This window comes from Rhinoderma darwinii, chromosome 3 (genome assembly GCF_050947455.1).
Source record: "Rhinoderma darwinii isolate aRhiDar2 chromosome 3, aRhiDar2.hap1, whole genome shotgun sequence".
NCBI lineage: Eukaryota > Metazoa > Chordata > Amphibia > Anura > Rhinodermatidae > Rhinoderma > Rhinoderma darwinii.
The window spans coordinates 183440248-183454401 of NC_134689.1; the positions used below are offsets into that span (position 1 = coordinate 183440248).

Genomic DNA, 14154 nt, shown 5'->3' on the forward strand with positions numbered 1-14154 from the left:
ATGAGGTGTTTGGTGCCCAAGATGCCAGGATGACCAGATAGAGCGGAGTCATGGTTTTCCCTGAGTACCCTCAGCCGGTATTGCAGGGGAACAAACAGTTTGTCCCCAGGGACGTTCCCGGGAGCAGCACCCTGATCAGCCGCGATATCAGAAGCTAAATCAGAATCCGTGGCAGAGACGATTATACCAGGGGGTAAAATACAAGCAGGATCCTTCTCAGAAGGAGGATTGGCCATGAAACTACGTGACAGAGCATCAGCCTTAATATTCTTGGACCCAGCCCTATAGGTAACCAAGAAATTAAATCTGGTAAAGAATAGTGCCCACCGAGCTTGTCTAGGATTAAGCCTCCGGGCCGATTCTAGGAAAACCAGATTCTTGTGATCCGTAAGGACCGTTACCTGGTGTCTGGCCCCCTCCAGGAAGTGCCGCCACTCCTCAAAAGCCCATTTAATGGCTAGAAGTTCGCGGTTGCCAATATCATAGTTACTCTCCGTGGGCGAAAACTTCCTAGAGAAGTAAGCACAGGGGCGGAGATGGGTGAGGGAGCTGGTACCCTGGGACAAGACGGCCCCCACTCCCACCTCGGAAGCGTCAACCTCCACAATAAATGGCTCCTCTTGGTTGGGCTGAATCAGCACGGGGGCCGAGATAAAGCACTTCTTGAGGGTCTCAAAGGCCTGGACGGTCTCAGGGGGCCAATGGAGGACATCAGCACCCTTGCGGGTAAGGTCCGTAAGAGGCTTAGCGACGACCGAGAAGTTGGCAATAAATCTCCTGTAATAGTTGGCGAACCCTAAAAAACACTGTAACGCCTTAAGGGAGGCAGGTTGGACCCATTCCGCCACAGCCTGAACCTTGGCAGGGTCCATGCGGAATTCATGAGGAGTGAGGATTTGCCCTAAAAATGGTATCTCCTGTACCCCAAAGACACATTTTTCAGTCTTAGCAAACAGATTATTCTCCCGAAGGACCTGGAGCACCTTCCTGACATGCTCCACGTGGGAGGACCAGTCCTTGGAAAACACCAGTATGTCATCAAGGTACACAACAAGAAAATTACCCAGGTACTCTCTCAGGATTTCATTAATAAAATTCTGGAAGACAGCAGGGGCATTACACAACCCAAAGGGCATGACGAGGTATTCGAAATGACCCTCGGGTGTGTTGAACGCAGTTTTCCACTCATCCCCCTCTTTGATGCGGATAAGGTTATATGCCCCCCGTAGATCGAACTTAGAAAACCATTGGGCTCCCTGAACCTGATTAAAAAGATCCGGAATCAAAGGAAGTGGGTACTGGTTCCTTACGGTGACCTTATTCAGGTTACGATAATCAATGCACGGCCTAAGACCACCATCCTTCTTCCCCACGAAGAAGAAGCCAGCACCTACAGGAGAAGTCGAGGGGCGAATGAAACCCTTGGCCAGGCATTCTTGGATATATTCCCTCATAGCTTTATGTTCAGGACATGAAAGATTAAATATCCTCCCCTTAGGAAGCTTGGCACCAGGCACCAAATCGATAGCGCAATCGTAATCTCTATGGGGGGGCAACACCTCGGAGGCCTCCTTAGAAAACACATCGGCGAAGTCCTGAACAAACTCAGGAAGCGTGTTTACCTCCTCCCGGGGAGAAATAGAGTTAACAGAAAGACATGACATAAGACATTCATTACCCCATTTGGTGAGGTCCCCAGTATTCCAATCAAACGTGGGATTATGCAACTGCAACCAGGGAAGGCCTAAAACCAGATCAGACGATAATCCCTGCATCACCAGTACAGAGCACTGCTCCAAATGCATGGAGCCAACAAGGAGTTCAAAAACAGGAGTATGCTGAGTAAAATAACCATTAGCAAGGGGAGTTGAGTCGATCCCTACTACAGGGATAGGATAAGGTAAATCAATACAAGGCATCTTTAGAGACATAGCAAATTCCGCAGACATGATATTAGCAGATGACCCTGAATCCACGAAAGCACTGCCAGTGGCAGCCCGGCCAGCAAACGAGACCTGAAAGGGAAGCAAAATTTTATTGCGTTTCACATTAACGGGAAATACCTGTGCGCCCAAGTGACCTCCCCGATGATCACTTAGGCGCGGAAGTTTTCCGGCTTCTTATTCTTGCGCCTGGGACAGGTGTTCAGTAGATGCTTGTCGTCCCCACAGTAGAAGCAGAGATCATTCATTCTGCGAAACTCCCTACGTTGTCGAGGGGACATGGAGGCCCCGAGTTGCATAGGTACCTCCGAGTCCTCCGTGGAGGGGCGAGGAGACGGGACCTCGGGGGGGATCGCAGAAAAGTCAGAGGGGAGCACACTGAAGCGTTCTAGCTGACGTTCCCTGAGACGTCGGTCAAGTCGTACTGCTAGGGCCATAACCTGGTCAAGGGAGTCAGACGAGGGGTAGCTAACCAGCAGATCCTTCAGGGCGTCAGATAATCCTAACCTAAACTGGCACCTTAGGGCCGGATCGTTCCACTGAGAAGCTACGCACCACTTCCTAAAATCAGAACAGTATTCCTCAACCGGTCTCCTACCCTGACGTAAGGTCACCAGCTGACTCTCGGCTAAGGCAGTCCTGTCAGTCTCGTCGTAAATGAGTCCGAGGGCAGAGAAAAAACGATCAACAGAGGAAAGTTCAGGGGCGTCAGGAGCCAAGGAGAAGGCCCACTCTTGGGGCCCTTCCTGGAGTCGGGATATGATGATACCCACCCGCTGGTTCTCGGAACCTGAGGAGTGGGGCTTTAGGCGGAAATACAGTCTGCAACTCTCCCGGAAGGAGAGAAACGTCTTACGGTCCCCTGAGAACCGGTCAGGTAACTTGAGGTCGGGTTCTAGAGGTGAGGTGAGGGGTACTACTAAAGCAGCGTCACCCTGATTGACCCTTTGGGCCAGGGCCTGGACCTGTAGGGAGAGGCCCTGCATCTGCTGGGCCAGGGTCTCAAGGGGGTCCATGATAGCGTCAGCGTAGGAGAAATGGTAGACTAGGTAAGGGCTTGTAATTATGTAATGGCCGGAAGGAGGTGAAGGGAAAGTGAGCCCTAATCTACCCACCGCCCTGTCCCTGCCTACTTGCAACGACTCGCCCTAGGCGACGAGGTACAACTGGGCGGCGGTCCCTACGCTGTCTAAGTGCACAGGAAAACAAACAGGGAACATGCAAGGGAAGGGGCAGTAGCCACGGAACGCCACGAGGAAACGGAGCGGCGAACGGACAGTCAGGACCAGGACGAAGTGAGTACACCCAAGCGGGCAAGGAGACAGAAGCAAGCCAGGGGCAAAGCAAAGCAGGTCAAGCAGAACTGCAGCAAGGCAGAAGCACGGCAGAAGCAGGCTGGAGCAAGCAGCAGTGGGGCCAGGAATCCAAAAGAATTACAAGCACTGAGGGAGAGAACAGGGCAGGTAATAAAGGACAGGGGGCGGAGCTAACTCCGACAGACCAGGCCGCGATAGGCTCTCCCACTCCTGAGCCTGCCACCCTGGTTGGTGGGAGATGGTGTCAGTCGAACAGGTCTGGCCTCAGGTGTGGATTGATTAATCCCAGGAGTATACCTAGATGAAGTACCTGGCAGATCCCTAACATTACAATAGTATTTACCCCATTGGTGTGTTTTTTTGTCTTGTTGCATTAAAATCTTGAATTAAAATGGACTTCTGGGGGATTTGTACCATTTGATTTACACAACATGCCTACCATTTTGGAGTTGCAAAATATTTTGTACTGGGACACAAGCTAGAATTAAGAAAAAAAAAGGGAACCACAAACATCAACTATGTGTTTCCTGGCTGTTAAAATTACTATATATCGGGAAGAGGCCTTCCATTAGTAATGATTTGGTGAGAATGAGACTCTCCTGAATAAATATTGGCCTAAATCCTTCAAAACCGTGAAGAATTCTTCAATAACATATGGTCCTCCTGGTATCAATACTCCCTCACCATGAGACTGTGGACCCCTAACTCCTTGGCAGGGGGCACAGAGGTTCAGGACTGTTAACTTGGCTGGAATCTTTTATCACATTTACATCCCTTTTTTTTCTCAATGTATGGGCTCTCCATTCTCATCCTCGATCTGCACTGATTGGGCCATTCCTTTTTTTTTTTTTTCATTTTCCCCATACCCCTTTCCTTTGTCTCATGTATTCCGACTGTTGGTCTATCTTTGTCCCGTGAATTTTCTGAGTTCTAGTTTCCAGGCTTTTCTGGGGAACCTACCATTCCCCTCATCACTTTACTATAAGAACAGGGTAACATATGGTTTTATATTAGTTAGTATAATTTCCTCCAGGCACACCTTTTTGGTTGAGATGTTACACTTAAAGAGGCTCTGTCACCACATTAATTGTGGCCTATATTGTACATGATGTGATCGGCGCTGTAATGTAGATTACAGCAGTGTTTTTTTATTTAGAAAAATGATAATTTTTTACTAAGTTATGACCTATATTAGCTTATGCTAATGAGTTTCTGAATGGACAACTGAGCGTGTTTTACTGTATGACCAAGTGGGCGTTGTGGAGAGACGTGTATGACGCTGACCAATCAGCGTCATACACTTCTCTCCATTCATTTACTCTGCAGATAGCGATATAGCTATAGCGCTATGTGCAGCCTCATACACACACTAACATTACTGCAGTGTCCTGATAATGAATATACATTACCTCCAGCCAAGACGTGATGTGTATTCAGAATCCTGACCACTTCTGTAGCATCTCTGTGATTTACAGCATAGCAGGCGTAGTCTCGCTAGATTATGCTGTAAACTGTCATCATCTATTTGTGTGTGGTGCTTCAGGGGATGTTTTTATGGTTAGATGTTTAACGTACCTATGATAGAAGAGAGTTAATTCCAATTTTTCAATAAAAATCTATTGTGAAATAGATTAAGGGAATAACTCAGCTTTGTGTTACACCTGTGTGTTGACAGGTACCATAGGACAACCCAAAATAATAAGCAGAGTTTCTCAGCTCTACCATAGTACTGTCTACCATTGATCTGCTATCAAGGCTGCAAGTGACTGATGCCACAATGTAGCCCTAGCCTTTAAGGGGCTATCGGGGTAATTAAAATTGATGGCCAATCCTTAGGATAGGTCATCAATATTAAATCGGTGTGGGTCAGTCTGTCGTCAACCCCGCCGTATGGCTCTTTGAAGGGGCTGCAGCCCTTTCACTGTTTACATGGCGCTTTTCCTTGTTTGTACTTACACGCGCCGTTACATTTGTATTCACTTGAATGGGACAGTGGTGCAATGCCTTGTACGGCCGCTACAAATGTAACGGTACTTGCAAGTACAAACATAGAGGATAACCATGTAAACAATGAAGAGGCTGCGGCACTCATACGAGCGCCGCGGCCCCTTCAAACAGCTGATTGGCAAGAGTGCCGACAGTCCGACCTCCTCTGATCCAATATTGATTGTCTATCCTAAGGATAGGCCATCAGTTTTAATAAAATGGATAACCCCTTTAATTAAAACCTTTCATCTGCAATTTCTTCTGGTGTTCTGGTTCTTTTTCACTTATTTTTCAATTAACCTAAATTAACTACTAAATTAGTACTTAATTAGTACACAGTAGTTTGGCAAGAAAAGAGGTAAAGATGAAAGGAAGTAACATATGACTGCAGGATTAGATTACATACAGGGTTAACATTGGAGGCAAACAGGTCTATTTAGGAGATGTATACACAAAATGGTAGGATATTTTAATTCTAAATGTTTTCTTTTTATTTTAGATGCATTGGAGTAATGAAAACATGGTTGCAAAAGTGAACATGCTCTTTAAAACATGTGTTGCTCTTCTAATATCATTATTTCTATATTGTCCTTAAAGGGGTTTTCCAGTTTTCCCATCCTGGGCATTTATGGCATATCCACAGGATATGACATAAATGTCCGATCTATGGGAGTTACGAGAAATCCGTTTAAAGACTTTGTAATATGTTATTAGCTAATCTGTACCTCTCTTAGTTTCTATTGAAATCTATATTGTACTTACATTCAATCCATGCAGTCACATGAAATCAGATAAAATGTCAATTACCAGCTTTACAATATCCATTTGTTCTTGTAGGAAATGTCAAAGTTTCCAGAAAAAGATGATACTGTTCTAGGGGAAGGAGGAATAACACTTAGTGGAGGCCAGCGGGCAAGAATATCTCTAGCAAGGTAAAGCTGTGATTGTTTATTTTTTCAGCTTCCAGCACAATATCTTACAACAGCATTACCTTGTTTTGAATAAATGTCATACAGTAAATCCACCTCAATAATAAAGTTACTTCCTGTGATGTTGGTAATCCTCCTGTGTATGTCATTTCTGCTGGTAGCTGGCAGTAATCTGAAAGGTCACCTTGGTTTCTGATGGCTACATATATTATAGAACATACTGATTGTAGTAGACATACTGAGACGCAGCCATAGACCAGGGTTAGACTACAACTTTTTTCTTAAATTCCATCCATAGACAAGTAATGTATCTCTTTTTGAAAAATGCAACTGTTGCACAACTTGAGTCCTGCAACTGTTTCCCTGCTGATCATATTCCAATAAACTTGGTTTGGAAAAGTATCTTAACTGTGACACGCTTGCCATGGGCCCAATTACATTTTTCCCAATGTCTATTTTCCCATCAGTCGCAGACGTGTTACGTGACTCCAAACTCATGCAACAATCCCATGACTGAGGCCGTCATCTAGCCCAGTAACTACATTAGCTCTACAAGGCCATGTCTAGCTTACAGTTGTGCACTTATGGCATGGCAATATCAATGTAGATGTAGAAGTCGCACCCAGGCTCTTTACCGAAGGAGGCCCAAAAGCCCCTCTCCAGATTAATAGACATCAGTATTCTAAATGGTGCATGATAGGTGGGGGGCTCTGTTACATATTTTGCATTGGGGCTAGGGACAGAGATGCGTAGAAGCTGCATTGTGATCACTCAGCATTCACGCTCCAATAAAAGTAAACGGGGATAAGGCAGTCATCCAACTCATGTATGACTCTTACCTTTCACTCTTACTGGCATGTAACTCAAAGGAAAAGTTGCACAGTAGTCACACACTGCAATTGTAGTCGAGAGACCCCTCTATAACTAGGATTGTGCAACTGCACTTGTGTGTATGCAGCACATGCTCTGGGTGCATGACAATTACACATAATGCCACACTCAATAGTTTTGTATTTGCTCCAAAAAATATGTGCAGCCTGTAGTTGATGAACCAGTTAAAAGGTAACTTTGGCATAATGAACTTTATGCAGTCTTTACCCTGATAAAACAATGTATTTCTGTTCTTCTAGAGCTGTCTACAAAGATGCTGACCTCTACTTATTGGACTCTCCTTTCAGTTATCTTGACTTATTTACAGAAAAGGAAATATTTGAAAGGTATGTAAGGGTCATTTTGCTGCTAACATTATACATGCATCAAATATCATCAATATATAAAAATTCTTAAAAACGTAAAAAAGATTTTTCCAAAAATATATTCTATATTATTACACTGTGATGCTTACACTAATGTTTCTCTTTATGTTTTTTATTTATACTATGCAGAGATGAGCGAAGCGACTATATATTAATCGAATGTAGTCAGAATTTTCTAAAAGTTTTGACTTTGGCAAAATCCCAAAATTTTGAGTTTTGCTGTGCATGAAATGGTGGCTGACGACCGCTATTTTACAGATTACAAAAGGAATAGGGGAGAAGAGGAGATTTAAAAATATACCATCCTACCCTGGTCTCACATAGCAACGCATCCCTTACTGCCTTCTAAGGTGACGTTGTTCTATCCCATGTGACTGCTGCTCTGATGCGTCCCCGGCGGCCTCCTGAGATGATGTTGTTTGTCCCACGTGATCACTGCAGCCAATCACAGGCTGCAACTGTCACATAAGACAAAACTACGTCATATCAGGAGGCTGGCAGGGACACGTCGTTATGGAAGACCAGGGGAGGTGAATATAGAATTTTTTTTAAATTTTAGGGGTGGAATTGCAATTTGCTCATCTTTAGTACCATCTAAAAAAAATCAAAAGGAATTCATCAATCTCAGAATCCAATTCATAACACAATTTCTAAAACTAATGCTGGGATGCTCATTATAGCATCAGTTGAACCCATTTTATCAGGATCTGTTTTATTTTTACTGGAACAAAAATGACAAAAAAACAAAGAATGCTGCACTTTTATTTTTTCATTTTAATTTTAAAAAAGATATTTTACTTTACATTAAGATCGATGAAGAATGGATTGTGTGTTAACCTAGCCTTAAAGGGGCATTCCTGGATTTTTACATTGATGGCCTATCCCTAGAACGACATCGCCCCTTCAACGCAAAACCTGGCACAGTGACAAGCATACAAGCAAGTGTTCAAGTGAATGGGGCTGAGCTACAGTATCAGGTACAGCTGCCACTCGTATGGATGTTGCTGTGCTGGGTACTGTAGTGAAAGGGCCGTGCTTTTAATGAGCTTCAGTGGACCAATAGGTTTAACTATTGGTTTAACTATTGGTGGAGATTAAACAAAACTAGTACAAAAGTGAAAAGTGGAGGATTTGCCAATAGTAACTAATCAAATTCCAGCTTTTATTTTTTAGACGCATTTTAACCCCTTAGTGACAATGCTTATAAAGGCCTTAATGATCAGCTAAATATTTGAGGTTTTTTTGCCTCTCTGACTTTCAGCGGACATAACTTTTTATTTTTTCATTGACTTTGCTATATCAGGCCTTGTTTTATGCGGGAGAAATTGTATGTTTTTTGTTTACACTTACTGTGTAATGTATATAATTTATATTTTACAGCGTGAATATAGAAAAAAACTATTTTTGTGCACCATTCACATGTCACTCTAAATAAACTGTTAAATTAACTTAGGTTATTACAGTTGTGTAGATATTTAATAAGTGTAGGTTTTTTGTTTTTATCTAATATATGGTGAATAAAATATATTTAATGCTAAATAATTACTTTTTTGTGAACATTTCTTTAATATTATTATTCTTTGTTACTTTTTTTAATCCCATGAAGGGCTAATTTTATTTTATACTTATAATGTATTAGCATACTTCTGTATACTAATACGTTACACTGTGTCACTATGACACAGGCAGCTGTTAGGGCAACACATAGCGTGCCCTAACAGCAGGCATACTGAACAGACTGCCCTGGGGTCCTTTCTAGGTCCCCAGGGCTGACTGCAGAGGGCTTCTCCAGTCTCTAATCGCATCACCAGGTTTCCGACCGATTGCGATTGAAGAGGGGAGTCCCATTTGATCATGCCGCAGTCATGGACTGCAGCGATCAAAGGGTTAAACAACAGGTCAGAGTTTCCTCCCATCCCAGCTGTATTCAGGAGGCTACTCAAAGTACAGGAGCTGTTAGTAACAGTTCCTGCTTAGAGAATGAACGCTCACTAGAGCGCTCAAGTTTTTTTTTACAGCGACGCTACGACATTGCTGCAGATTCCAGACCTGCACTGCCCGCCATCATAAGTGAGTTAGTGGTCAGGAATTAATTGAAAAATGAGAGGGCAATGGGATTGGTTGCCATCGACAGCTACTCCATATTTCCCTTGCACTAGTTTAGCTAATCTCCTCCATTGTGTTAAACTAAAACTACTTATTTACCTTTATCTTGTTTCAAATTGTCATATAATTGGTATGGCTCTCCAAACATTGACAGACCCTCAGGTCAGCACCACTTTGCTCTGTGATAATAAAAATGCCTCCAACTTACTGTTGTAAATGCACCATTTCCTATCTAACTTGGAGAATACCTGCCCAATATGTATGTATGTATGTATGTATGTATGTATGTATGTATGTATGTACTGGACCAAGGTGCATTACTATAGAGGTTATCCCTCTGTCTCATATGTAGTACTATAAATAATATGTGATGTTATAGTTGGGGGGCCCTGTTGTAGATTCTGCTTTTGGGTTTTAGTGATTAAAAAATTATCAACATAGGCCTGTTAAAGTTGCTTCAAAATGTAAAAAAAAAACATTTTTCATGAACAGTTTTTTTTTTCAATTATCTACAATATTTTTTGCAAATTAGTAGTTGGATAGTTGATTTAGGAAACTTAAAAGATTAAAACACAAATGTATTTAAACCAACAGTTCAAAGCAGAAAAAATAATAATTTTGTGTATTTCCAGTACGGTTTAAGTATACATTACATAGTATATTTAAAATAATAAAACATTTTGAACCGGTTATAGCTACATCATTATTCTTAACTTCAGAAACAGAACTTAGATCATTTTATTTTCTTGGATAATTTCTATTGACATTATCAGCTCTTTGTATATAATTTTATTTAATTGCTCATATTTACTTTAATAAAATATGCAGGTTCCTGTTGTTGAGCCAGATTTGTGATGATCATTCCTGCTACAAATTTTATTGGTTTCCTATAAAGCAAAATGCATTCAGTGTCAGGTCTGTAATTTGTTTACATTTTGTAAGACAGCATTTTGGAGACGTGGGTAGAAATATGTTTTAAAAAGTTTCCCTTTTTTTAGTACATGGTACAGAGATAGCACATAGTCAAGATAGTACTCTTGAAGAAGAGCAAAGTAGTAATGTCATTACCTTGCATACAGTATGCAGTTCTATTCTTGCTGTGAAAATGCTGGAAAACATAGCGAAACCCCCACTGACCACATTATAAGTCAATTGGGTCCGTCGGGCACCGTTTCGATCAGTCGTCGTATAAAGGGTTCAGCACAGAGTCATGGCTTATATTATGAACATAACCCATGATGGAAATGTGAGCAGAGCCTAACATTTTTTTAAATATTTTAAGCCTATCCTTTCTTATGCCTTTTTGTAACGCTGAACTAATTCTGAATAATTAGGAAAGAAGCCTTATGTATGGATTTTTATTCTATTCATGAAATGTATGCACACTTGATTTCTTCCAGCAGATTTAATAGATTTTCTTTTTTTTTTCTTTTAGCTGTATTTGTAAACTAATGGCTAACAAGACCAGAATTCTCGTTACCTCAAAACTAGAACAGCTTAAGAAAGCTGACAAAATTCTCTTGTTGCATGAAGGCAGCTGTTATTTCTATGGAACATTTGCAGATCTTCAAGATCAACGTCCTGACTTTAGCTCTCAGCTGTTGGGATTTGATGCTTTTGATAACTTTAGTGCAGAAAGGAGAAATTCCATATTAACAGAGACCTTAAGGCGATTCTCCATCGACAGTGATCCAGTAGTTGTTAGAAATGAAGTAAAAAATAAGTCATTCAAGCAGGCTGCTGAACTTATTGAAAAGAGAAAGAATTCCATTATTAATGCTCGGAAATCAAGTCGAAAATTTTCTATCATGCAAAAATCTCAACCACAAATGGGTGGCATTGAAGAAGAGTCACCCACTGAGCCAGAGGAAAGAAGGCTCTCTTTAGTTCCAGATTCAGAGCAAGGAGAAGCAATCCTGCCAAGGAGTAACATTCTCAACACTGGCCCAACTTTTCAAGGTCGAAGAAGACAATCTGTATTGAACTTAATGACAGGTACATCAGTTTCACAAAGTCAAGGTGCTTACGGACGGGGAACATCTATTAGGAAAATGTCAATGGCCCCTCAATCGAAATTATCACCTGAATTAGACATTTACAGCAGACGTTCTTCACAAGACAGTGTCATGGAAATAAGTGAAGAAATTAACGAGGAAGATTTGAAGGTACAAATAATCAGTGATCAGTTTTCTGTCCATTTTATCGTACTTAAAGTCTGAATGGTCAAGGGATATAACATTTGAGTGTGGTTTTGACAGGAAGCAGTCAATGAGGAAGTGCACAAGACTTTTAAATTTGAAATACATATATTTCCTATTGAGCAGTAAAACTAGTCTTCAGTCTCATGGTCTCATGGCCGCATTATAGATTGTTTTTTTAGTGCCTACAGCTCCGTAATACAGTACTGTAGGGACTCTGTATTCCACCATACGGTGTCTGTGCGGGTAGCTTTGCTGTGTACATGGACCCATACTTTTAATTTCTGAATTAAAAAAAAATCATGACCGAAAAATTCTGTCAGATCCTTTCATGCAGATCTGTCTGAAACTTATTTATTTTCTTTTTTGTGTTGTGCACTACATATTTTTTACTTTATTATTGGGTGGTCTTGGGATCAATGTTGTTATCATGATCAGCTAGCAGTCACAGGATCTACTTATTCAGGCTGTTTGCCAGATATGACCACAATTTAGTTTTCCACTTCACTCACAAAATTAAAAAACAACTGTAGCTGAATAACAAATCTGTTTGTATGTAGATTTAGTTTTAAGAACAAAGAAAAACAATAATAAGGGTAGAAAATGCCATGCTTGTACATTAAGGCTAAAATAGGGCTAGTCGTTAAGGGGTTAAAAATGTCCATGTCTGGGAGTCCATGTCAATGTGTGGACTAAAAGGATATGTTCTGTGAAAGTCAAACAGATTAAAATGTCTGCATATGATTTGAAATTCTCAAATAGCCTTTCTCTAAAAAAAACTCTCTGAACAAAGTTGGCTTCATTCTCAGTACTCCAAGCTTTCAATGCTCAATTAACTGCTTACATCCTCTAGTTCATTGTGGTTTACAATGGGGCTGGCTTTGGCTAGGAATTGCTATTTTACTACCATAAGATACAATTTGTTCAGCCTCACTTCTAAAAACATTTTCCAAATTCACACTGGAATTTTCTGACTATGGACAGAGTACATGCAATACAAAAATGTTAGAAAATGTTAGTTAAGTAAACATGTCACCATTCTACTGCTAAAAGTATTGGGTTAACATAACCTATTATATTCTAGTATATATTATAGTCCAAAATGTTTAGTTTCTGTCCCATAGACTTTAATGTCCTTTTGGCAAGCCGTTGGCTATTATACATCAGGATCCCGCAAGCCCCAACAGTATCAACAAGTGCAGTCAACTGTAGTTTTCACTAAAACTGTATAAAAAAGAACCCATACACTAAGCAGTATATGTTTGTTTTTTTATGGCAGTCTGTGTATTTGTAATTTGCAGTGTATGTGGATGTAAACAATAACTAACTACACCATTTGATACGTACTGTACAGGAATGCTTCCTTGACGATACAGACAGTGCATCGCCAACTACAACTTGGAACACCTATTACCGATACGTCACTGCACACAGGAGCCTAATCTTCATTCTTATTCTTGTTTTAGTGATTTTCTTAGTAGAGGTATGTAGACATTGTAACATTTATACTATAGTGAATGACTGCCTATGTGAATTATAATTCAGGATTTGAGCGGAATGTTATATTAAAACAGAGAAGATCAACATGAACATATTGCTGCCAATGCTTGGTGTGATACTGCGTGGGTAACAGCCGGATAGTTACAACGAATTGCTATTGTAAAACTCAAAACGGTTGCTTGCTTGAAATTTGCTTGCATACTAGCAAACTATCAGCTTTGCAATTTCCACTAGTATGTTGTATTATGAATTTAAAGTGTATGTATCTTTTGTATGTAAATAGTACATTACTATATACAAGGATTTGGTGTTTTTAGGTAAAGTATATGTGTATGTGTGATTCAGTGGAGCACAGTTACACTCCTGAACAATGTGGCGTCTCTATAATAATTTGGAGGACGATGTGAAAAGTCATTGATGCCCATTATACATACTAGATGTTGCTTGATTTTAAAGCGGTACTTAAAAATAAATGCTATCACTGAGAACATAGCAAAAAAATGGTAGGTGGGTAGACCTTTGTTGCTTATCCATAGTGACCACATGATTGATCACTTAGAATGGCACTTATTTTTTTAATGCACATTCAATAAAAGTTTGATTTTATTCTTCACAATATCCATGTTCTCAGTGATACACTTCTTTACTGTGCAATTTCTACCTAATATTCAGTGATAGTGTACTTATAAATGATACCTAAATAATTAATGTAAATCTTAATAATAATGAGTTTGTTGTTCTGGTTTATAGGTTGCTGCTTCCTTAACTGGACTGTTGCTGATCAGTCGGTAAGTATATTATTTTTCTAAAATGATCATTAAACAATCATTTATATTAATGACCGGAGATTGTGTTTATCACATGCAAGGGCATATTATCACTTTTTGTCTATAATTAATTTATGTCTGCATGAAATCTTT

At 40.6% G+C, this 14154-nt stretch overlaps 1 protein-coding gene across 1 annotated transcript in view; it reads left to right on the forward strand.

The window, feature by feature from the left end:
* CFTR (CF transmembrane conductance regulator) overlaps positions 1 to 14154 on the forward strand; it is a 214717-nt gene that overhangs the window by 116398 nt on the left and 84165 nt on the right. The window contains exons 12-16 of the mRNA XM_075857129.1: positions 6083 to 6177; positions 7305 to 7391; positions 10972 to 11701; positions 13089 to 13217; positions 13985 to 14022. Of these exons, the coding sequence (XP_075713244.1) occupies positions 6083 to 6177; positions 7305 to 7391; positions 10972 to 11701; positions 13089 to 13217; positions 13985 to 14022 (1079 nt within the window). The remainder of the gene's footprint in view (positions 1 to 6082; positions 6178 to 7304; positions 7392 to 10971; positions 11702 to 13088; positions 13218 to 13984; positions 14023 to 14154) is intronic.